General features: G+C 39.6%; 4 protein-coding genes across 7 annotated transcripts; 2 read left to right on the forward strand and 2 right to left on the reverse strand.

Moving 5' to 3' along the window:
• Nucleotides 1–43: 43 nt before the first annotated feature.
• cybrd1 (cytochrome b reductase 1) lies at nt 44–1969 on the reverse strand. The gene is made up of 4 exons (XM_074695165.1): nt 1710–1969; nt 1067–1275; nt 715–869; nt 44–598 (listed from the first exon to the last, which is right to left on the reverse strand). The coding sequence occupies exons 1-4, from the start codon at nt 1894–1896 to the stop codon at nt 337–339; spliced, it is 813 nt and encodes a 270-aa protein (XP_074551266.1). The 5' UTR covers nt 1897–1969; the 3' UTR covers nt 44–336.
• Nucleotides 1970–2723: 754 nt separating this feature from the next.
• On the reverse strand, nt 2724–6758 carry dcaf17 (ddb1 and cul4 associated factor 17). The gene is made up of 14 exons (XM_074694103.1): nt 6626–6758; nt 6417–6520; nt 6026–6116; nt 5799–5935; nt 5631–5709; nt 5352–5441; nt 5153–5260; nt 4913–5015; nt 4654–4793; nt 4113–4222; nt 3641–3728; nt 3434–3517; nt 3094–3249; nt 2724–3008 (listed from the first exon to the last, which is right to left on the reverse strand). The coding sequence occupies exons 1-14, from the start codon at nt 6755–6757 to the stop codon at nt 2886–2888; spliced, it is 1545 nt and encodes a 514-aa protein (XP_074550204.1). The 5' UTR covers nt 6758; the 3' UTR covers nt 2724–2885.
• mettl8 (methyltransferase 8, methylcytidine) lies at nt 6755–10451 on the forward strand. Of its 4 annotated transcripts, none has more exons than XM_074694107.1 (10): nt 6755–6847; nt 7861–8024; nt 8190–8281; nt 8484–8680; nt 8824–8873; nt 9000–9060; nt 9371–9510; nt 9775–9881; nt 10031–10096; nt 10196–10451. In XM_074694107.1, the coding sequence occupies exons 2-10, from the start codon at nt 7873–7875 to the stop codon at nt 10354–10356; spliced, it is 1026 nt and encodes a 341-aa protein (XP_074550208.1). In that variant the 5' UTR covers nt 6755–6847; nt 7861–7872; the 3' UTR covers nt 10357–10451. The 4 variants fall into 4 exon arrangements, with proteins under 4 accessions (XP_074550208.1, XP_074550206.1, XP_074550209.1 ...); XM_074694105.1 differs by having other exon boundaries at nt 8367–8680; nt 10196–10447; XM_074694106.1 differs by having other exon boundaries at nt 6772–6847; nt 7868–8024; nt 8367–8680; nt 10196–10448.
• Nucleotides 10452–11345: 894 nt separating this feature from the next.
• On the forward strand, nt 11346–20809 carry tlk1a (tousled-like kinase 1a). The gene is given in 24 exon segments (XM_074694102.1): nt 11346–11525; nt 11527–11552; nt 11554–11603; nt 14983–15104; nt 15180–15251; nt 15880–15918; nt 16080–16152; nt 16248–16291; nt 16429–16524; nt 16610–16696; nt 16804–16896; nt 16989–17099; nt 17195–17331; nt 17497–17685; nt 17783–17849; nt 18323–18420; nt 18563–18644; nt 18729–18820; nt 18931–19020; nt 19114–19283; nt 19392–19527; nt 19663–19774; nt 19859–19966; nt 20072–20809. Coding segments are annotated over 24 exon segments (2307 nt in total). The 5' UTR covers nt 11346–11483; the 3' UTR covers nt 20243–20809.
• Nucleotides 20810–21592: the final 783 nt, after the last annotated feature.

Genomic DNA, 21592 nt, shown 5'->3' on the forward strand with positions numbered 1-21592 from the left:
AATTGCAAAAACCGAAATAAAAATATATTAGAGTAATAGCAGTGTCAATAATCTATACAAATTGTAAACAAAGTGTATGCCAGCATCATCAACTATTTCTTATAAAGTCACTCTAGTTTTGTACATGCTTACAATAATACAAGTTACAGGAAAAATAAGCCTAGTAATTAATCCCTGCAGTGCAGATGATTTCCCTACTGTGAGATTCAAATACATGAAGTTACATATTGATAATTCAGCAGATAGAAATTGTGATTTTAACTCTTTCTGTCCAGCTTAGACATACATTCAACCCATCTATGCTGAATCATTTTGTAATCACTTGGCCTGATCATCTTATTTATTACCCCTTCTCCTCACATCCACATGACCGTCAGCTTCGGTTTCATCAGACATCTGAGACAAAGAGGGACCCACTTTGGTGGTGTCCTCACCTCCTGCACTGGTATTCCAAGTATTCAAAACCTCATCCCTAGGACGTTTCCAAGAGGGTCGAGTGGATATCCAGAGAATCGCAACACCATAGGCCACAAGGAGCATTCCCATAACATTCACAAAAATTGCCTCTGGGGGAGAGTCCTTATATTTGGGGTTGTTCCTGGATCACAAAGCAAAAAACTGGTTACAGAAGTTGTGAGGCAGCACTTTTATTTGTAGAATCAGGTGTGGAGGTTTGAGATCAATCACAAGAAGCACTTTGTGTGTGATACTTACAGGCCAAAAATAAGTTTCTCTGTTATTCCCATGAGTGCCACAGCAATCACACTGCCAAAAAGTGAATGTCCAACAAACACATGGACAGGCATAAATGCTGCTCTCCAGGATACTGGTGTGAATGGCACTAAGTAGATGGTGACTGAGAGAACAATCTGCTCATTGAAGGAAAAAAAAAACATTTAATTTTCTAACTAAGAACCTCCCAAAACAATCAAAATTTAGAAGTTGCATTTTTAATGTACTTGTCTGAATGTTGTCCTGTTTATTTCAAGACTCATAACTGTCAAAGAACCCTGCAACATTCTTCTCTGTTGATTACAGTAAAAATTCCAGGAGGTAATTAATGTACCTGTAAACCGAACAGTATCAGAGCAGCCAGGCCCAGCCAGCTGTGCAGACTGTACATGTTGGGGATATTGGCAGCATTGTGGAAGTCAAAAACTGCCACGAAAGAAATAGTGGCACAAGTGAACGCTGCCAAGTTTAAGCCTGCATGAATGAACTTCATTATTAGTTTACTGCACTTCCAGGTCCATGGGAGTCTGAAGACAATGATGGCTGCAAAAGAGGATATCAAGGTCAGCGAAAAAACTCTTGATGTAACCATAAAGCAAATGTTTACATAACTAACATTATAAACATTGTTTTCTTAGAAAGAATCATACCATATTAGATTATTTCCTGCATGCTTAAGTTGAGAGTTGTAGTTAATGGTACCAACTTTTATATCACATAGATATATTTTTAGGTGATAGAAACAACATGAAGTCAACATGTAATGTGTCTGAATGCTCCCCCTTTAGCAGATTTTGCGTTTCCTAGTGGGAGATAAGTTTGTAATATGGGCTTTGTTTGAAATTCTTTGCATTAAACTTTCCCTTAACGTTCTGGACGTAACATACCGCCCTTTACAATCTTTCTCCTAACTGCTGATTTTCCTCTATTTTATCATCCACTAGCCTAAAAATCTTCAAAGAAAAGCCTCATCTCACCTACTCCATTCAAGAATATGAAGCCAGACAACATCAAGAGCGGATGCCAGTTGAATTCGGCTGGTCCTCCATCCCAGGCTAAACCTTCTCTGAAGTGCAGGACCCATTTTAGCACAAATACTATGGTGACAAGCCCAGCTGCGGCGGCGGCAGACAGGGCGACCAGGAAATGCCTGAAGTCCTCCATCGCTGTCAGAAAGAGAGAGCAGACTGAGACAACACTTACTACAGCTACAACAATTTCAAGAAGGGTCGGCGGAGAGGGCGGACCAGGTCACGTGATCTAGGGAAATGGCGTTTTATAACTTTCTTCATTGCAAAACAGGAAAAAAATGTGTCAATATTTTTTTTTATTCTGGAAGGGAGACAGATGCATTCCAGATTTCGCAGTTTCCTTTATCAAACAAAGCCAAGGCCACTTTCAGTAGAGTAAAGAGCTTTTTACAAGCTTGGTGTCATGTGTACAGCAGGCTATCTTCACTCTAAAAAATAGAAGAAAAAATTAAAGCTACTATAAGAAGTTTTTAGCTGTTTAATAAAAACACTGAAAGTAAGTTAAAATTTTTCCCTATATGACCCAATAAAGCAAACATGAACAATTATTCTTGATTTTTTTTAAAGTGTAGATTTATGGTGACTGACTTTCAAAATAATGAGTGAGTGTTTTGGTCTGAAAACACTTCACATGTGAGGCCTTTTCCTAAAACACCCCCCTTTAACCTCTCCTGCCACACTCCTGCAAAGGTTCAGATACATCCAGTGCTGTCCAAAACCATTGGCACCTTTGAGCAAGGAGTGAGAGTGAGTTTTTGGACCCTCAAACCCTGATCCTGCATCAATTTGTGCTGTGTATTTTCCAGTATACAGTATAAGATTATCCCTACCCCTGTTAATAAAGACTTTGAACATACTGAAACAACTTCTAAATACTGTATCTAAATGATATCCACATGAGAGACACAGGAGGTAGAAAGAGTGAAGTAAAAAAATAGATAACTTTATTTTTTAAAAGAAACTGTTTTGAAAATTTGTTCATGGTCCTGTCACAGATAACAGTCTAAAAGTGGTTTGAGAAAATGCATCTTGACAATAAAATTTTAAAATAAATGACATAAAATTGAGGATGTAAAAAGTAATGCCGAGCGCAGATATTTACACAGTCACAGCAAAAAAAAATCACTTTCGAGCCACTTGTTTTCTGCTGGTCTTCAGTTTATATACATGGCAGCAGAAGCTGGTGTTCTTTTGTTCAATATGAACGATGGTGTCTTTGTCAAAGAACAGCTCATGTCGATAAGTCTGAAACAGAGAAAAGGGAGCACACATTAAATTATATCCACAGATTTAAAATTAAGTTATTGCATGATCATATCGAGCAGCTCACTTCGTCCCATGGTTCATCAAGATCAACTGTGCGTAGCAACTCCCCACTGAGGTTGTCATGTAGACGGACACTGGCTTTTCCTTCACCGTCCTCACCATTTGTTACCACAACAGCCAGGAGGTCCAGCTCATCTTCATACTCCACGGTACGGAAAGTCTAAGACATAGAATTACTTTACACACCTTGGATCACTTTGGCTGTGCAGGGTTTTAGGGTAAATAGAAACATTTCTGCTGGTTAAACATACACACACAAACACACATTCACTGTGTGTGACTTTATAACTTATTTGAACACTTTGTGCTTTCAGATATCAATGGATTTGGATCAATTTCAACACCTCTTGTTCTGGGTCATCATCCAGCTGTTGAAATCTTCTCTTCACTGAGCGGCCCGATGATGTGACAGTTACTTGAGAGGTAGGCTGATGGAAACACATACATTCAATTTTAAGATTGTAAATATTCAATACAAACTACACATGTAAAGGTTACGCAACAAAATACAACAAACTGCAGAAGGCCTACAAGGTAAACACAGCACTTACATTGTTGTTTCTATTAGTTTCCATGGAAAAATCCAAAACAACCTTTGATGGCAAACTGCTGTTCAGCTCGCCCAGAATCCTGAGGACACTGTGAGCAGAAAGCAGGAAAGAGCAGAAAAGACATCTTGTGAAAGTTTTCCAGCAAGATAAAATCATAATTGGAAAACGTCTTTCGGTCTGTATTCGTAGACTGCAGGTTATTGTCAAAAGGGGTCAATTAAAACCATACTTTAAGGATTAAATCCTTTATTTGGCAGGAATGCCTCTGGAAGCCAACTTTTTGGTATCTCAAGTCTCCACACCACATCTTGCTTGAGCTGTACCCTACTCGAAAGTTTCCCACAAGCACTAGATGTCCACTGCACAAAACAAATTCTCCAGCCAAGTACACCTCTATTCTAGGAGCAGCTTCAGATTTTACTACAGCTGTTTTAACATTTTACACAGAAAGAAGGTTGATTGAAGGACTCACTTTATGGTGACTGGTCCAGTATGGATGATTCTGCCCGAATCGTCAGGGTGAAAGAAAATCCCATCACTCTCCAGAGAGCAGCAGTTCATGTTCTGAATACCATTTGTTGCCTAAAGTAATGGAATTACATACAATCTTATTGACTCATAAACTTGGACATACATAAAAAGGTAAACGTCTGGGGCAGAGCATCAGGTTTCTTCTTTTAATGTGTAATTGATGTAATATTTCACATCAAAGTTCCAAAGTATTCTCTCATTCACTATGTTAGTTTGTCCAGGACCTGAGCCAAAGGCACATCACATAGCTAAAAGCAAAAACAACAGTCTCGCTCTGTGCAGCAGCTGAATACAAAGACTGTCACAAACATCTGTGGCCTTTCTTAATCTGACACTTTCAACAGCCTCCGGTCATTTGGGAGGTATTTGAGACTATCACTAAACAAGATCAGGTGTATTTTTATTTTTAAATTCTGTCTTTACATTATGAAATGATGAACCACACCTGTCACAGTGTGCTGTATAAGAGGTGTTAAACTTACCAGGGTGCCACCTGTGAGGGAGCAGATGTGGTGAGTCCCCTTGTGGTTTTTATGTGGTGGTGTGTAGATGTAATGCCATGGATAGCCCCCAATCTGGATGCCACTAGAGCATGACATCTCGAAAAGCACTGGAGGGCAATCTGTGAAACCAGAAAGAATGCCTTAGGTAAATGAAGAAAGGATTTCCACTTAAAGCAGTAGAAACAGATCTACAACAATCTTTGGCACAAAGAGGTCAAAGGATTGGAGACAGAATCACCTGTGATCTGGATATTTACTGGAATGCCAAACGGAGATTCTCCCACTGTTCTGCCTCCAAGAAGTGAACTCTGTTTTCCAAGTGTTAACTTCTCTGTCAAATGCTAGAACCAAAGAAAACAGCCACCAAACAGTAGGAATAAACTAACAAGACGAGCCTTTTTGGTATACCCCAGTGACTTTAACTTAAAGCGCAGCTGGGTCAACAAAGTACAGAACAGTCTTTGAAATGAATACAAACCTTTTTTAAGATGTGCTCCAGGCTGTACAGCTTAACTGATTTGTTGCTGTGGGACACCACAAGGACACCCTGAGACAGGACAACATCTGTAATACCATTCCCAAATACCTGACAGAAAAAAAAAATTCACTTTAATGCAAACATATCACACAAAAAGACATAAATAAAAATTTGATGAACCATTAACATATCTGAATACTTTTTTGTTGATCTCCAAAATGCCCACGACTCCCAAGGGGAAAACACAAAAGATGGCCAAATACAGTACTGTGTTCTGGGTTATACCCGCCTGTGATTTGAAACAGGAAATATTCTGTCACGTTTCCACAAAAAATAGGTTTACAGATGCAATGTAAGACCTCATGTTTATTTATATTGGTATGAGGAATATACTTTATGAAATACAGTACATCAAAATCCAAGACTCTAGTTCACTTTAAAGGATGTGACACTTTTAGCTTCAATACTGTACTAATACCTGTCTTGCAAGAGGTGTTTCTTTGTTTTGAACTGATTTCACGTAAAACATCCTTGGGTTATCATCCCAGCTGAGGTACCTGTAAAAACAACACAAAACAGGATTAAAGGGTTTTGAAATGAAGTGTAAATTCATTCAAAGGGAAGAAAGAAAGAACCCAGACAATACCTGAACTTAAGGTTAGGTGAAAGGTAAACTTTTTGCAGCTCTTCTCCCGTTTCAGCAGATAGACGATACAGCCAGTTATTGGCAGAAAGAGCCAAGAGACTGGGTTTGTGATCAGCAGGGTTGGGTAATGTCTTGTCCTGTCAACATGGCAAATGAAACTACAGTCAGAAGTTTGACACTGCAGACTCTGCATTAATCAAAGAAGGTATTTGCTTTAATCAACTCACAACTGAGCTCTGACACAGTAAGGCATCTTCAAATTTCTCCAACTTCGACTTCTTAGGCAGTTTATAGAGAATGTGAGGCTGTGAATGAAGACTGACACAAAAAGGCTTTTTTTACTTGTAAGTCTACAAACCTTTCATTACATTTTCAGTGGCCCAGTACTTCTTCTTTCACTATTGTGCACTAAGCATTTCTGGAAAGTTTGTCATCATTTCCTTTCACTGTATTAACATAACTTTGTAAACGATATCTGTTTCACACTAGTGGGCATATCAGTTTTCCTGCATGAGTGTTACTTTATCCAATGTTAATTTAAATAATGTTAAATATTTGTGTATTAACTAAGTTTGTGTTACAATTTAAAAATAATACAAGTTAGTTATTCATACTCACTAGCTGTAGCAGTTCTGGTAATTTTCAAAGTAGATTTTTCCATTCTCACACATTATTGGGGATTTTGAGGGCTTACTCCAGACTTTAATGAAATCTCTGTTGTCCTAAAATGTAAATGAGTAGTTAAAAGGTTAAATATACATATTGGGTTGTAAATATAGATTAGCAGTCAATGTGATTAGTTGAATACATTGCATCATTTCCATTACCTGAAGGAGAACAGCTCTAAAAAGCTTCATATTGTGTCTGAGAATGGTGCCAGCATCCTTGATGCCTCTACTTCTCAGGCTCAACAGCTCAGCAGTGTGGACGGATCTTTTTCTCCGATAGGGCGCCATCATCAGGTGAGCGCTGTTCTTACAGGAGGATGTCTGGTAGCATGACAGCCCAGCAGAACCTGGACTAACCCCAAAGACCACAGCTAGAGCCAGGTAAGGGCAAGACGTTTCCCAATTGAGTGTGCCAGAACATTAGGAGAATCCACCCCTATTGCGGAGACCACCGGACCACCTCTTTGAAAAGTTAGCTTTAGCCAGCACCTGAAGTTAGCAGTTCACTGAAGTTGGACATCCCGATTAATTTATTCAAAGGCGTACCTTTCTTGTTCTTTCTTTGGTGCAGCGTTTGTCAGATTGTACAGTTGTTAAGGAAATGACAGAAATACGACAGTTCAAATTCTAGAGGAAACTGTGAAGCACGTTGATCGGTTTGGTTTTAGTTTAGCTAGCTCAGCTTCATTATTATTGCATCCGTCTTCTTCTATTGCAGGAGTAAGGACATGGAGCAACCAGTTAGACATTAGCTCCCCTAGCGGCCGTTTTGGGCATAGGCTCACGCGCTAAGGCGCAGACTTCATGACTGCACAAAATATCCCTCAACATTTCGTTTCTTTCTTCATTTATTTTCTGTAGCAGCGGTAAGATTTGGTTTGGTTTGGTTTGGTTTGGTTTGGTTTGAGCAAAAGAATCAACACATATACTGTTGTGGCTTCTTCCAGCTCTCTGTCTAAAATGTATGATGTTTATATTGGCTAACATATAAATCCCAGTAAACTTGTGCATTTTAGAAGCAGAATAACTACAAAATGTAGATATCACAGGTTTAGGCTAGGGTAAGGTGTTATTAGTTTTTTATACAGCTTTCTAAAATATTCTGTTTTTCATTATGATGCAAACAGTTCCAAATGTATGAATGCAAAACACAAGTTTGCACAAGAAGTGGTGAGCTGGGTCATTAGGTTACTTGATCTTGTTTTTGCTAGAATTATTCTCCTAAACTGGAAGTGTTCCTTGGGAATAAAATGCATGCAATCAGGATAAAATCCAAAGGTGTTAATGACTATATGAATTACTTCTTGAGGTGAACAATTATTTTGAAAGCAATTTTCAGCCACACCTCCTTGAGATTTGTAGACTCTGTTTAACTGTCCCTTGCATTTATACAGGATACAGGAAAAATGCACAAAGTGCAGTGCTTCTCTGTGGGCAGACTGGTTAGGGCTTTTGGGAGATTTTCACAGAGACTAAAAAGCACAGGAGGAAGACGTTCAGCTCCTTTGGGTTCACGGCTACTGACAAATCCTGATGACGTCTTTAAGCACAACATGTGGTTAGTGGTCTTCAGTTTGTCACCTGCATATGCATTCTGTAGAGATAGCAGAGTAAAAGCGTGGGTGTGATGACTTAAATGATGACTCAATATCTCACATTTGTATCTCCATTGATTACAGTTTGTGATTATGTATCAGTTGTTGTATCTTGCTCTATGCATCAGGGACCATGTACAATGGACAGAGGAGGAGAAAGAAAATGCACGCCAGAGGGCAGAAGAAAATTCCTGTGTGCAAATTCCTATGGAAGAGCAAGGTAAAATGCATAGCTAAGAAGATTGTCTTAGGATAAAATGCAAGATACACTAATGCAAAAATATTCATGAATCTCCCCCACACAGGTAAATTTACAACAGAAGCTTTCCAATACTGGGACAAGTTTTATGAGACGCATCACAACAAGTTCTTCAAAGACCGCAAGTGGCTGTTTTTAGAATTCCCAGAACTGCTCCCTCCAGATGCAAGAGACCAAATTCCAAATGCACATCCTACGGGATCCAGTACAGACTCAGAGACCAGACACCAGCATGACAAAACCTCCCCGAACTATCTCAGAACAGAGGCCTCTAATTATCAGGAGCCCTGTCATGGAGCACCTGCAGTAAGAAAGGAGACTGCTTTCCCCGGCCAGTGTGCTTCTTTCCGGATCCTGGAGGTGTTTTGAAATGTTTTACTAATCTACGTTATTGCAATTGTAAAGTGGCTACACTAGTGTTTGAAAGCAGCTTGAAAAAAGTTGCTTTGCCGTGTTTCACCTGGCAAAAGTCTTACAAAAAAATTATCTTTTTACCTTTGCAGGTTGGATGTGGGGTAGGAAACAGTGTATTTCCCATTGTTAATTCCATCAGGTGAGTGACCTTTTTAAATATCTACATATATTTCTTTGAGGTTATTCAATCATGAAGTGAAAAGTAGAGATTATTTATTGACTCTATCACAATGTTCTTTGATTTACCGTCTATTGTGACCCACAGAGATGCTGATGCATTCTTATACTGCTGTGACTTCTCCCCATGTGCCATTCAGCTGGTAAAGGTAGGATTTTTTCCATACTGCATTATATAGAAGTTAAGCTTTTCTTAAGGGCAACACTGACTCATATCACTTCCAATTGGAAAGAATCACGTCTGTATTTAACTCTTTGGATATTAGACATCATGATGAGGGTGTTTACAGTCATATTAGATTAGGATGAAGTACCCTTTAACATAAACTATTGTTATATTTTGGCTGATTGCATAAGGCTTCAGGCTTTAAAGATAGCTGTAAAACAAACACTAAACAAAAAAAAACTTCTGTACCTCAGCTACCAGTTACTAACTTACATTATCCTTATATTTGCCAGGATCATCCAGACTATAGTGAATCTGTGTGTCATGCCTTTGTCCATGACATCTGTGAGGAGACAGCCTCCTTTCCCTTTCCTCCTCAGAGCCTGGATGTTATTCTGGCTGTCTTTGTTCTCTCCTCCATCCATCCAGACCGGTAGGTGAAGGTTACCAGACAAAAGACAGCTTGATATCGTTTCTCACCTGTCAGACCCTCCACTCTCCACTACACCAATAATACACTCAATAAAACCTCTCTTTCCCTGGGCTTCTAAGCAGTCATTACACAAACTCAAACACACCAATATACTTACTATTTTGGTTTCTGGATGTACCTAGCTCACTAAATTTACTCACTAACTTGGATCTTCATGAGCCACCGTCCAGTCCAAAAACCTTTTTCCTTCAATTTCATCATTAGAATTCAAGGAGTTGTGAATCGGCTATCCACACACCTGAAACATGGAGGGATACTCCTCTTCCGTGACTATGGGAGGTACGACTTCTCACAACTAAGATTTAAGAAAGGTGAGTGGTTCACTCCTGACTGAGGTCGTTTAGCTACTGTTCCCATTTAGTTGTAATTATGTGTATTAGTAGTAGGATGTGTGAGCAGCTGTGTTTTTCTGTAAGATAATGCATTTCATCTCTAGGCTTTTTTTTAATCTCTTTTTCAGGACGGTGTCTTTCAGAGAATTTCTACATACGCGGAGACGGAACCTGTGTGTACTTCTTTACTAAAGGTGCTTTGAGATATGCAAGCTGTACTTTTCTGCTTGGATAGACAAACTGTATCAAACTTTGGCCTTTATATATAACAACATTTCCATTTATTTTCACAGAAGAGGTTCATGATTTATTTTCCCAAGCTGGACTGGAGGAAATTCAGAATTTGGAGGATAGACGACTTCAAGTGAACAGAGGAAAGAAAGTGGCAATGCATCGTGTTTGGATGCAGAGCAAGTACAGGAAATTACACCTGAATCCCTCTTCATCATCTTGACAACCAACCACAAACAGCCCCATTGCCTTTTTATATTTGGACATGTTTTTATATATTTATACATTTGAGCAATAAAACTGTTTTTATTGATTTCTTTGTTATTTTTTTTACCTACAAGGTGTGTACAGCCCAAAATTGGCCATCATGTGAGAATCATGGGAAGGCAGATAACTGTGGAGCAAAACGTGGTGTTGAGGTTTCAGCACACAAATTACAACAGCAGGGTTGCAACACAATGAAATGTTTTTACAGTTTGAGACATGACTAAAACTGTTTTCTTTTCTTTCTTAAAATTTTACACAGGAGCTTAACTTTTGTTGGAACTGGGGTTATAGCTCCAGAGTGGTAAATACAGCAAACAATTCCCAAATTATCCTTGTTATTGGAACTTTAAGTTTGGCACCTTTTATAGGAGGAAAAAAAACAAAAAACAGTTGACAGTTTTTGGTGGTAGAAGATATGAAATACTTTGAAAACAAAATAAAACACTTTAAAATACACTTCAAGTAAAAAGTCTTGCATTCAAACTCTTTCCTAATGAAGTGAAGTTGGCCTCTTGTCAGCAGAATTTAAACCTTTTAAGTCAGTGTTATCAGTTTTTTTAATATTAATTAGTTCAGTTAGTTAATCATTTTGTTGGTTACTTAGTGTCTAATTGGATTAGATTTGAGTATTCTAAGAGATTAAAATGCAACAATAGAGACATCAATCCATGAATAAGTGAAATAACTTTAAAGGTAATCTGTTTTTGTTCTCTTCCAAAAACTGTTTGCTTTCTCTAGCTGTTAGTCAAGCTGATATAATTTATTTGTACATTTTTTTATATCTCCATGTGGTCATTGACGTGAGGAAAACAAGTATCACCTCGCGATAAGAATTTTGCACACGATGCATGACGTTTCATAGTCAACCACTTGAAGACGGAGAGGTGGCCCTGGAGTCAGGACGTACTGCTGAGGTGTGAAGAGGTTTGTGCCCTAAAAACAGATAATAATTAGACATTTTCACCCAGTTACACTCACTGCACCCATGTCAAAGAAAGTGTGGTGTGTCAGTCTGTTAATTTCACAGTGTGTGCGAAAGATTAACCGTGTGCGCGGCAGTGCCAACACACGAAAAGTGGCTTGATGAGTGTCCAAAGTAGTGGAAGTTTGGAGGGGACGCCATCTTTGGTCCCAGCTCTCCACGTCCCCAACACGGACTGTGTTTTCAGCAACATACCACGGCAGGGGTAGAGGCCCAGGAAGGTATCGTGAAACGCTCTAAACCGCATATGTCTTTTCTACGTGCTAGTTTTGGCCGTTTTGTGTACAGCGAAAGGAAAATGTTTTAAAATGACCGACCAAATATTGGTGGCGAAACCTGCAGCTAGCTAATGTTACAGTAACCCGTCAGATCCAAAGTCAGTCTGTTTGGCTAGCTAGCGAGGACACAGTACCGTCTTTCTGTGTTCAGGCCAGTGCACTAACCTAAAGACAAATACGTGCGTAATGGCGATAAACCTTTATCAAATCTGAAAGGTTTCCACTACAGTCGCTGCATCTGCCTCAGAGCACGCTGCCGCTATTAGCAAACACTTGTCAAACTACTAATAGATGGAGAAATAACGTTACATCAGGAAATGTATGGTGTGAATCAAGCGTTTTTTGTTGATGTGATATATCACTGTATTGTTAGCAAGCAATGAATAAGTTAAATGTGCATCGGGCTGTTAGCAATCCTTTGTGAGTTTCTGTAGATAATAGCCACTGTGTCAATGTAATGCGTGAACCATCACCTTAATGGATCGGAAAAGTGAACTAAATATGTGATTTCACGTAACATAAAGTGTAGTCATGATCTGAAAGGTAGCTTTTTTGCTATTGATGTCACTGCATGAGGTCGTATGCAGCCTTGTATGACCTTATACAATAACCAACTTGTAGGAAAGAGTGTTCAAGCAATGCCACATGTCACACTAAAATGAAAATAATGTGCTCATTTGGTTGTTTTTGCTATCCTTATACATGTTAGTTGTGCAAATCACACCCTCTGTCTCAATCAACAGTTTCCTATGAGTGTCATATGGATGAAGGACTTTGACATATCTTTGGACATGAATGTAGCTTCATGCTTTCACTGCATTGTTAGTGTAGCATGCAGTGATTGACATTACTCATTGATAGCTTACAATCATTACGGCGGATTTAACACAACAAGGAGACTTTTGTTGTCTTCAGTTTTGTCAATAAGTGAAGCAATGGGGATGCTTGCCAATTTTATGTAAGAGATTGTCTGAGGTTTTCCATGTGTCTGTCGAAAACAGGTGGCCACTGCTGAGTAGAGTTAAAATGACATCCACAGCAAGGGTTGTAAGGGTTCAACCACTTGTTCTCGCAGGGGCTTGAATATAGATAATAGTCATGCACTGAGGCCTTCCCTGCTGATTTGGCATTTATTTTTTAGGACATTCCTTCTGTGTGGTAAAGAGTTCTGGTATGAAAGTTTAGGATTATAACTGCAGAAGGAAACATGTTGGTTAAGCTAAGTCAAACAACAGTGATTACTATTCGCTGGCAGGTCTCTTTCCTCACAGTTCATCACAGTCAAGATTACTGCTAAGTCACAGTTAAGATTACCTCTCAACCCAAACAAGCGTCCAGTAGTTGAGTCTGTCGGACTGTCTGGCAAATAATCCCAGAACTCGTGGAATTCCTGAAAACTGTCAGCATGCGTCTTTCGTTTCTCTGCTGCTAATTTAATCATCTCATAAAGCCGTCAGGTCATTATCTGGTTTCTGTTTAAGTTCTAAAAGATAAAGCCTTGAAGAAGAGACTTTAACCAAAGGGGACTTTTGTGACGACATTAATTGGCAGGAGGTGTTTTATTGTCATCATATGAACACTTTTGTTTTACTTGTGGTCAATATCTAAATACTGTATCCTGACCCATGGTTAATATTAAGTTTGCATTTTACCCTAATTAAATCTGACGTTTCAATCAGGTCGATTTAGTGTGACTCATGCACATATCATACGAGAGGCAAGTATACTCTATTAACCTCCATGCTCACTTTTAGGGATGCGCGATATTGGATTTTTGCCGATATCTGATATGCCGATATATCGAAACCCCTTTTGGCCGATACTGATAATCACAAGTTTGTTTGTTTTTTTCACTGTAAAGAAAGTTAAGTCTATCCTGTACTGGAATTTATATGTTACTCTTATTGTGACGGTCTTATTTGTTTAAGAAACACACATAAAACAAGACAAAAAACATTTGATTTTACCATGAATAAGAAATGTATTATTTTTTCAAACTCAACACATTCAGTATTGAAATACAGAAAAATAATTTCCTTAGATCACATGAACTTTAAATGTACAATGCATTTTTAAACATAACCAAGTTGCATTTGATTATTTTAGAGCTACTGTAACAACCTGGTGACAGACACAGAGCTCTGCAGTGCAAATAAATGAAGTGCTACATTTTATTTAAGGAGCTTATTTTTCAGATGGAAAATAATAATAATCCTAACTGAATAGCACCTTATCGGCTGTGCTTATCGGCAGAAATTTTCATATCTGCCGATCCGATAAACGTGTTTTTAAGCTTTTATCAGCCGATACCGATATTGTACCAATGATATCGTGCATCCCTACTCACTTTTAATGTATTCTTCTTGCACCCTGTAGTATCTCTTATGATCTGTTGAGCTAGGTTAGGTAACTTTTTTGTTGTTGAAGATGAATAATTTGCTGAATGAAAGCCAAACTTGCCAACCTTTCTTTCTTAAGTTCTCTAAAATTAAATCTGTATACAACTCCTTCACTTGTACTTTAGTGTGAAACAAAAACTTCAAGGTAATTGAAAAAATAATTCATTTCCAAATTATTTTTGAAGGGGATTAAAGAGAAGCACAATATGCTGCTGCTGTTGTAGTTAATTTGTGCTCTGGCTTTACATACATGCAAATATTCAGCATGTTTGTCTACATTCAGTGCAGATCCGCCGTTTGAACTCCTGTTTGACCTCTAGATTCTGTTTATTTTAATGTTTGTATAATTTAAACAACACCTCATTGTTTCCACTTGGATGGATTCCTTGTGTTGATTCAAAATGGTCGTCTCATTCGAGCACAGCTTCAGTGGGCAGACCCCACTGAGAGTGCAGCAACACTAAAGCCAAGGGAGCTCACATAACAGTCCCACAGCAGCGCATTATTCATCAGTGTCGAAACATCGCTCTTCATGTAGGGATAATAATGTTAGTCAGTCACACTGGAACAGGAAAGGCAGTTTCTCATAAATGTCTGTTCTGCCTCCTAACAGCGATAAATAACCCCGTCCACTTCATTATATTTACAGAGTATTAAGCTCCTACTATTAGATCTGGAACTGGTAACAAGAGTAGTGCAATGAAAGCTTGTTCATCCCCTCAGTTTGAAACAAATGATGAGTGAAACCTGTCCTGCCACTGGGGAACAGGCATACATTTGGTCTGGGCCTACATTCTGGTCTAGTCGTTAATATCACCTGTCAGAATATGTTGTGTTCATACTTATTTCTTAAGCTCATCAAAATGATGGACTTGTCCAATCCTTGAGCTACTGACACTATGAAATGTCCCTGTCTCTTGCAGGCACCATGGAGGAGCTGCACAGCCTGGACCCCCGGAGACAGGAGCTGCTGGAGGCCCGCTTTATGGGCGGGGTCAGCGGCAGTACAGGGGGCAGCACTGGCAGCATGAGTGGGGGAACCAAAGTGAGTGCGAAATGTGTAAAGTATTGCTTGAGAGGCTATGTTGAGAGGTATTCTAAACCTGTTCTCTGTTTTTAGGGTTTGACCAATAATGAATGTTCAAATCATAGTTTTGGAAGTCTGGGATCCTCAAGCGACAAGGAATCAGAGGTACAGAAACTATCAGATAAAGCATCTAAATAAGATGTTTGAGCGCACATTTTCACTAGTTGTAGCTCTCGTTTTGAAATAACATTGTGTTTAAATGGGTGACACTGAAATGATTTCTTAACTACTGACATCCATCAACAACACACCTGAATCACCTCATGGAGGACTATGTAAGACTGTATTCCTGGTATTCAAAGACTTCAAACTGGACTTCAATTTCCATATTATTTTCTTGTCAGTGCAAGCTCAGGCAGTGAACTTGCACCTAAATCAGGGATGCACAAGTGCGACTGAGATCAGACCAGCACTTGTTATCGTTGCTGATTGCATTCTCTTATCTGAAGATACCTGAAACAGTAGTTTTGTGCTTTGATTTGTTTATCAATTATTTCTTGCAAGTCATCCCAGCTTTTGGGAGTTGTGTTAAAAAAGGACATTGTACTTAAAGTTATATTCAGATGTTAGTGCACTTCACTCAGCAACAGGCAAGTTGTTTGACCTCCTACAAGTACACATATAAAGTACGAAAATACCAACATTGTGCTGTGGGAAAAGGATGTAAGAAATATGTTATTAAGCACTGCAAGGGTTAATTTGTCATAACAGACTTCTCTTACTCTCTTTATAGGGTTCAGATGTGAAAAGAGGCAGCTCTCCTGCTTATTCGGTAAGTGGAAGAGCAATTTAGAAGTGCAGATACAAAAGTTTGACCTGTAACTGTTTCAGCTGGATTCTTTTATGTTATAAATAGCCATTTGATGTTGGTACAGAAAATATAATGCTGTGATTGTTCTTTAAAAAGTTGTTAAATAAATTGTTGGCTTGCAGACCCCAGAGAAAAAACAGTCTGAAACCAGAAGCAGGAAAAGGAAACCTGAGATCCAGTCAGAGAGCAGCCAAGGTGAGAGTCTGCATGCTCCACTGGTTACATTTCAGCATAGTATTCAGAATATTTTAACTTCTCACTTCTCTATTTCCTTCTGTTCTCTTTTACAGGGAAAACATCTGTGCGAGGACCCAAAATCAGTGATTATTTTGATGTAAGTCTAGAGAACTTTCCAATATCTGAGGCATAATCTATTTCCTGTCTCCCAAGTAATAGTTTGATGGTCTCCAACAGGTCTGCTGTTACCCACTGTTTGTCAGTCATCTCACTCTTCCTCTCTGTACCCTTTAGTTCCAGGGAGGAAATGGGTCCAGTCCTGTGAGGGGTCTCCCACCAGTGATCCGTTCGCCCCAGAACTCACATTCCCACTCCGCTCAGGGCACAGCTGTAAGTTACGCTTGCACTCGGTACATTTTTCTGCTGTTCCACTTGTTGCTGTGGTGTTAAAGAAGTGCTCTCTCTCCTGCCACAGGTTAGACAAAACAGCTCATCTCCTACTAGTCTGTCTTTTGGGGACCACATGACACATCCAAAGCAACAAGCAGTCAAATTTGTGCAGGTGTGGGGAATAACTGACGGTGGATAGTTTAAACACCACCAGCTTTCTGTGATCGCTCTGAAATGTGTTTTGAATTTCACTTTTTTTTTTCTGGTTTCCCACTCCAGACTGACCTTACAGTCCTGAAACTGGCTGCCCTTGAAAGCACTAAGAATCTAGACCTTGAGAAGAAGGAGGGCAGAATAGATGACCTACTAAGGGTGAGCAGAGAGTCTTTTTACTACACTTTTAAAATGTGCTCTGGGTTGTGATGTTACAACAAGATCTTTTATGTTTCTTTTCTGTTCTGTAGGCAAACTGTGATCTCAGGAGACAGATAGACGAACAACAGAAATTACTTGAAAAGTACAAGGAACGCTTGAATAAATGTATTACCATGAGCAAGAAGTTGCTCATAGAAAAGGTAATGGGTTGATTTTCTTAACTCTTTTTGAACACGCGTATATTTGTGTGTATGCAAACGCACATGCAAACCTGTCGTCTTGAATTGTTCCTCAGAGCACCCAGGAGAAGCAGGCCTGTCGGGAGAAAAGTATGCAGGATAGGCTTCGTTTAGGACATTTCACTACAGTGAGACATGGGGCCTCATTTACAGAACAGTGGACTGATGGTTACGCCTTCCAAAACCTTGTGAAGTAAGAGGCTTTGGATGAGAAACTGTGTCAGACTTTTTGTGTTAGCTCACAAGTCTTTGAACTTCATCTGTATTTTGAAAACATCAAATTTCTGAGCCACAAACTGTTGAATTGAATGTAATGACTGGGACCAATCCAACACAAAATACTGCTCTCCATCTACAGACAGCAAGAATGGATAAACCAACAGAGAGAGGACATTGAGAGGCAGAGAAAACTTCTAGCCAAGAGAAAACCTCCGTCCTCCAGCAACTCCCAAGCACCCACCACAAACTCAGAGCCAAAGCAACGCAAAACCAAGGCAGTGAATGGAGCAGAGAGTGATCCCTTTCTGAAACCCAGCCTACCTCAGCTGTAAGTTCAGCAGTGTTGTACAGAGAAAGCTAAATGTACATGTCGAAGTTAACCGTGGCCAAAAACCAAATGCTTTCTGTTCTCTGATTCCTGAAAGGCTGACACTCGCAGAGTACCATGAACAGGAAGAAATCTTCAAACTGCGCCTTGGACATCTCAAGAAGGTTTGCACAAAGATAATTACACTACCTTTCATATCTTTGCTGCACAAAACCTCTTCTGTACATAATTAATTTCACACATCATTCATTTTATTCAGGCCTCAATTTCCAAAAGGGTAAAGACCCTTCACTAAGTTCATTTCTCCTAATTGGAGGTGGTGAATTATTTAATCTGGCAATTCTGTCTTTTCATTTTGAAGATAATTGACAGTGATTATCCCGTATCTCAAGCTCAAACACTGTTTCTTTTGTGTAACAGATGGAGTGAGCCTGTAGTTATTTGATATACTCATTGTTTTCTTGATGACTGAGCATCAAAAGCAGTGGCCGACAGATTCTGTACTGAGTCAACCGTAAATATTAAATACAGAACTAGTCAGTGTCTGCAAGTGGGTTTTGATGAGCTTCTCTCCTTGAAGCCAACGCTCTGAAGTGCCTTGTGTGAGTGTGTGTGTTTGTGCTTGAATCATTTATAGGAAGAAGCTGAGATCCAGGCGGAGCTGGAGCGTCTGGAGAGAGTGAGAAACCTTCACATACGGGAGCTGAAGAGAATAAATAACGAGGACAGCTCACAGTAAGTCTGGATCACTTTCTTCAACTCTCACAGCATCGACATTACAACATGAGTACACATGGAACAAACATCCCTTAGAAATAATAAAACTGTAAAATGTTTCTCTTATTTGATTGTTTTTCATCTATTTCCCCATCCAAAGATTTAAAGATCACCCAACGCTGAATGAACGATATCTGCTCCTACATCTTCTGGGACGAGGGGGCTTTAGTGAAGTTTACAAGGTAAGGAAACAAATGAAAGGAAGTCATGCTCTTTGCAGCTTTTGTTTTCTAAATATAAGACAACTGTGTGTGTTCTCCGTGCAGGCTTTTGACTTGATTGAGCAACGATATGCTGCTGTGAAGATCCACCAACTCAACAAAAACTGGCGAGAAGAGAAAAAGGAGAACTATCACAAGTATGTAGACACCTGTCATTGCTGCTATTCCTCTCCAGAAGCCCCCCTCTCAGAGCTGCACCTTCATGCTTTGTTGTCTTGTTGAGGCATAATCACCTTCCTCTCTGCAGGCATGCATGTCGAGAGTACAGAATACACAAGGAGCTGGACCACCCCAGAATCGTGAAGCTGTACGACTACTTCTCACTGGACACAGACACGTTAGTACACTCATGAATTCTTCTTCTGCTCTTTCATTTGCTTCCTGCTGGATGTGGTCATAATTCTAAGTGAGTTTTCTTTCTTTTGGACAGGTTTTGCACTGTCATGGAGTACTGCGAGGGCAACGACTTGGATTTCTACTTGAAACAGCATAAGCTAATGTCCGAGAAGGAGGCTCGGTCCATAGTCATGCAGATTGTGAACGCACTAAAATACCTGAATCAAATCAAACCTCCCATCATCCATTATGACCTTAAGCCAGGTAAACATGATGAACAAGAACTTATCACTTATACTGACTGACTGAGTCATCTGAGTGATGATCCACCATCTTTTATTCAGTGATGACTCATTTTACTTCCCATTGAAGGTAATATCTTGTTGGTGGACGGCACAGCGTGTGGAGAAATCAAAATCACTGATTTTGGTTTGTCTAAAATCATGGATGACGACAACTATGGCGTAGACGGGATGGACTTGACCTCACAGGGTGCAGGGACCTATTGGTGAGGAAAAAAATCCCCTGAAAAGATAAACACCAGTTACGGAAAATATGATTATTGTGAAAGTTCTGAGATACTTAAAGATATGGACTCAAAGATGCTGCTCCACTTTTAATGTTTAACTTTTTTCACAACCAGGTATTTGCCTCCTGAATGTTTTGTGGTTGGAAAAGAGCCTCCAAAGATCTCCAATAAGGTGGACGTTTGGTCTGTCGGCGTTATCTTTTTTCAGTGTCTTTATGGAAGGAAGGTAAGCAGGAAAATAAAGATTAGGACTTTGTTTTTTTTCACGTATTTATTGCACTATGATTGATCACTCGTCCTTTCTTCTCAGCCTTTTGGCCACAACCAGTCACAACAAGATATCCTTCAGGAGAACACCATACTGAAAGCTACTGATGTTCAGTTCCCTGTCAAGCCTGTTTCCAGTAATGAAGCAAAGGTAGGGAAACTTGGATTCACATTTATAGAATAGAAAGTAAGTATTTAAAGTCTTGGCCACAGTTTTTTGACCTTTGTTTTGTGAAACAATCTTTCCTTCCTCCAGGCCTTCATAAGACGGTGCCTGGCATACAGGAAAGAAGACCGGGTAGATGTTCACCAAATGGGAAGCGACCCTTACCTGCTCCCTCACATGCGGAGGTCTAGCTCGTCTGGAAACCTGCAGATGAGTGCTGCCGGCTCAGGACTTGCCTCCTCCAGCATCATCTCATACTGACAGCCTCGTACTGTGACGACTCAAAGGCAAACTGACCAAGTGGCTCCATCCGCCTGCGTAAGCTTCAGGCTCATGGGGAAAAGAACAGCCAGAAACAGGAGGAGCAGGACAATGATGAGGAGATCACAGCAGAGTCTCCTCTGACCTGTGCCAGGCTTTTTCTGGTTCACCCGGGCTCGATCAATAGAGGGACAGTGAAGGGACGTTTTTTTGAAAAGGACTTGGGTGAAAGGATCTTTAGAGGGTCCGACAAAAGCACTGAAACTGACGATGTACCTTGAAGCAAATGTGACTGGACACTCTGTTCTGATGTTGCAGATGGATAAAGCCTTAAAGGGCCGAAGGGAGACTTGGCGGCCGTTTAGAATAAATAACATGGTTCTGCCAGGGTGCAAATGATTCAGCTGCTAGACGTTAATTTACTGTGAGAAGAGGGCAGTTATGTAGAACTACAAAGATTTCACCATTGATTGGGCTAAATGTTTTGTTTTTCACAAGTGTTAGGCTTTAAATTAAGTTACTTAGCCATGAGAATGTAATGTGTAGCATACAAGTGGCAACTAGTGATGTAGGGCGGGGCGGCATACTTAAGATTAATGCACAAAGTAACCAAATGTAGAAAAATGACAATATATTAAATCCTATGCAGGAATATTAAATTGGAAGCTGTATATGATGTACAGGTGAATTTTCAAATTTTGAGCTGCAGTAGTAACATGTACAAAGTTAAAACTTCCCCATGTAAAACTAGTTTCCTGGACTGTTTCATTACGCTGCTTGGATGCTCTTACTTTTTCAAGGGCTCTATGTTCCTCTGCGGGTACAAATTGTGCAGTTCTGCTAAGACTGAATAATAAATGCCAGGAAACGTTTTTCTCTCAGTGAATGGTGCAAGAGAAAATACAAGCCTGTTTATTCTGAAGTTAACAAACGATACAGTTCACCTGGTAATTAGTGTTGGTCCTCAGACACCTGAGGCTCCAACATGTGTGTGGTAGTTCATGGGGCAAACGTGTCAAACCACTGTGCTAAAGTGATGATCAGTCGCATGAGTCATGACGTCTAATGCCCCCAAGTGACACTTGAAGCAGTTGAGTGCTCGAACGTCAACAAATCAGCTGATTTGTTCAATTTTGAGTATTCAATAACAGTCTAATTGTAAAGAACAATTCATCAATGTAGCAAAGCCATTGAAATATTTCAGTATACAAATTGTAAGTGAAGCAGACACGAATACAAAGACACATGCCAAATAAGAAACATATTAACGTATATTCTCATTATTATGATTGATAGAATTATTATTATTATATTCTATTTTATCAATAATCATTATGAGTGTATCTACCT

This window comes from Halichoeres trimaculatus, unplaced genomic scaffold (genome assembly GCF_033239565.1).
Source record: "Halichoeres trimaculatus isolate MK-OKI-2021-1 unplaced genomic scaffold, fHalTri1.1 fHalTri1_scaffold_19, whole genome shotgun sequence".
Lineage (NCBI taxonomy): Eukaryota > Metazoa > Chordata > Actinopteri > Labriformes > Labridae > Halichoeres > Halichoeres trimaculatus.

Excerpts from the sequence above, each read along its gene's own strand:
- cybrd1 (XM_074695165.1), bottom strand. The coding sequence starts at position 1,896 with ATGGAGGACTTCAGGCATTTCCTGGTCGCCCTGTCTGCCGCCGCCGCA. Across the intron at positions 1,276-1,709 it reads CATATTCTTGAATGGAGTAG|CCATCATTGTCTTCAGACTC; the intron begins GTGAGATGAGGC and ends CCTCTTTTGCAG. Across the intron at positions 870-1,066 it reads TGATACTGTTCGGTTTACAG|ATTGTTCTCTCAGTCACCAT; the intron begins GTACATTAATTA and ends TTCAATGAGCAG.
- dcaf17 (XM_074694103.1), bottom strand. The coding sequence starts at position 6,757 with ATGATGGCGCCCTATCGGAGAAAAAGATCCGTCCACACTGCTGAGCTG. Across the intron at positions 5,261-5,351 it reads TTTTGGAGATCAACAAAAAA|GTATTTGGGAATGGTATTAC; the intron begins GTATTCAGATAT and ends TTTTTCTGTCAG. Across the intron at positions 3,518-3,640 it reads AAACTAATAGAAACAACAAT|CCTACCTCTCAAGTAACTGT; the intron begins GTAAGTGCTGTG and ends TGTTTCCATCAG.
- mettl8 (XM_074694105.1), top strand. The coding sequence starts at position 7,873 with ATGCACAAAGTGCAGTGCTTCTCTGTGGGCAGACTGGTTAGGGCTTTT. Across the intron at positions 8,874-8,999 it reads CCCATTGTTAATTCCATCAG|AGATGCTGATGCATTCTTAT; the intron begins GTGAGTGACCTT and ends TGTGACCCACAG. Across the intron at positions 10,097-10,195 it reads TGTGTACTTCTTTACTAAAG|AAGAGGTTCATGATTTATTT; the intron begins GTGCTTTGAGAT and ends TTATTTTCACAG.